General features: G+C 58.0%; 1 protein-coding gene across 1 annotated transcript; it reads left to right on the top strand.

Moving 5' to 3' along the window:
• Positions 1 to 292: 292 nt before the first annotated feature.
• Positions 293 to 598, top strand: H310_15039 (hypothetical protein; the record flags this gene model as incomplete). The annotated part of the gene is made up of 1 exon (XM_008883017.1): positions 293 to 598. The coding sequence occupies one exon, from the start codon at positions 293 to 295 to the stop codon at positions 596 to 598; it is 306 nt and encodes a 101-aa protein (XP_008881239.1).
• Positions 599 to 641: the final 43 nt, after the last annotated feature.

Genomic DNA, 641 nt, shown 5'->3' with positions numbered 1-641 from the left:
CGGGAAGCTGTCGAGAGACGTCGTCAACTCTGTGTGCTCGCGCTACGGTGTCAACCCCTCCACGGGCTGGCGCATCTTCAAACGCGGCCGCGAGACCCGAGCGCAAACCGGAACAGCAAGTGTCGTCGCCCGGCTCAAGGGAAACAACGGCCGCCGACCCACCTACCGTCCCGAAGAAGTTGAAGCCCGCATCAAGCGCACACCACTCCATCAGCGCCAAACGTACCGCGCTCTTGCTGCCGCGACCGGGCTCTCCGTCTTCCTCTTGTGGACCTACGTCAAGAAGAAGTGGATGACGCGGCGCTCAAGTTGGACCCGTCCGTACCTCAAGGACAACCAAAAAGAAGCTCGCGTCAAGTTCTGCCAGCGGTTTCAGACAGAGAGTGGTAACATCAATGACATGTATCATACCGTTCATGTTGATGAAAAGTGGTTCTTCATGACCAAGATCCTCCGACGATTCCTGCTCTGGAAGAATGAGGACGTCATCCCAAGACATCTCCAATCGAAGTCGCACATTACCAAGGTCATGTTCCTCTGTGCTGTCGCGACCGCGAAACGGCTGGGACGGTCGGCTCGGCTGCTGGGAGATCGTTGAGCGCGCGGCAGCTGTGCGATCAAGTCACAACAGACCTGCCGGA

This window comes from Aphanomyces invadans, assembly GCF_000520115.1.
Source record: "Aphanomyces invadans strain NJM9701 unplaced genomic scaffold supercont1.142, whole genome shotgun sequence".
Lineage (NCBI taxonomy): Eukaryota > Oomycota > Saprolegniomycetes > Saprolegniales > Verrucalvaceae > Aphanomyces > Aphanomyces invadans.
The sequence above is the reverse complement of the archived record's forward strand: the minus strand, read 5'-3'. Positions and strand labels throughout refer to the sequence as shown.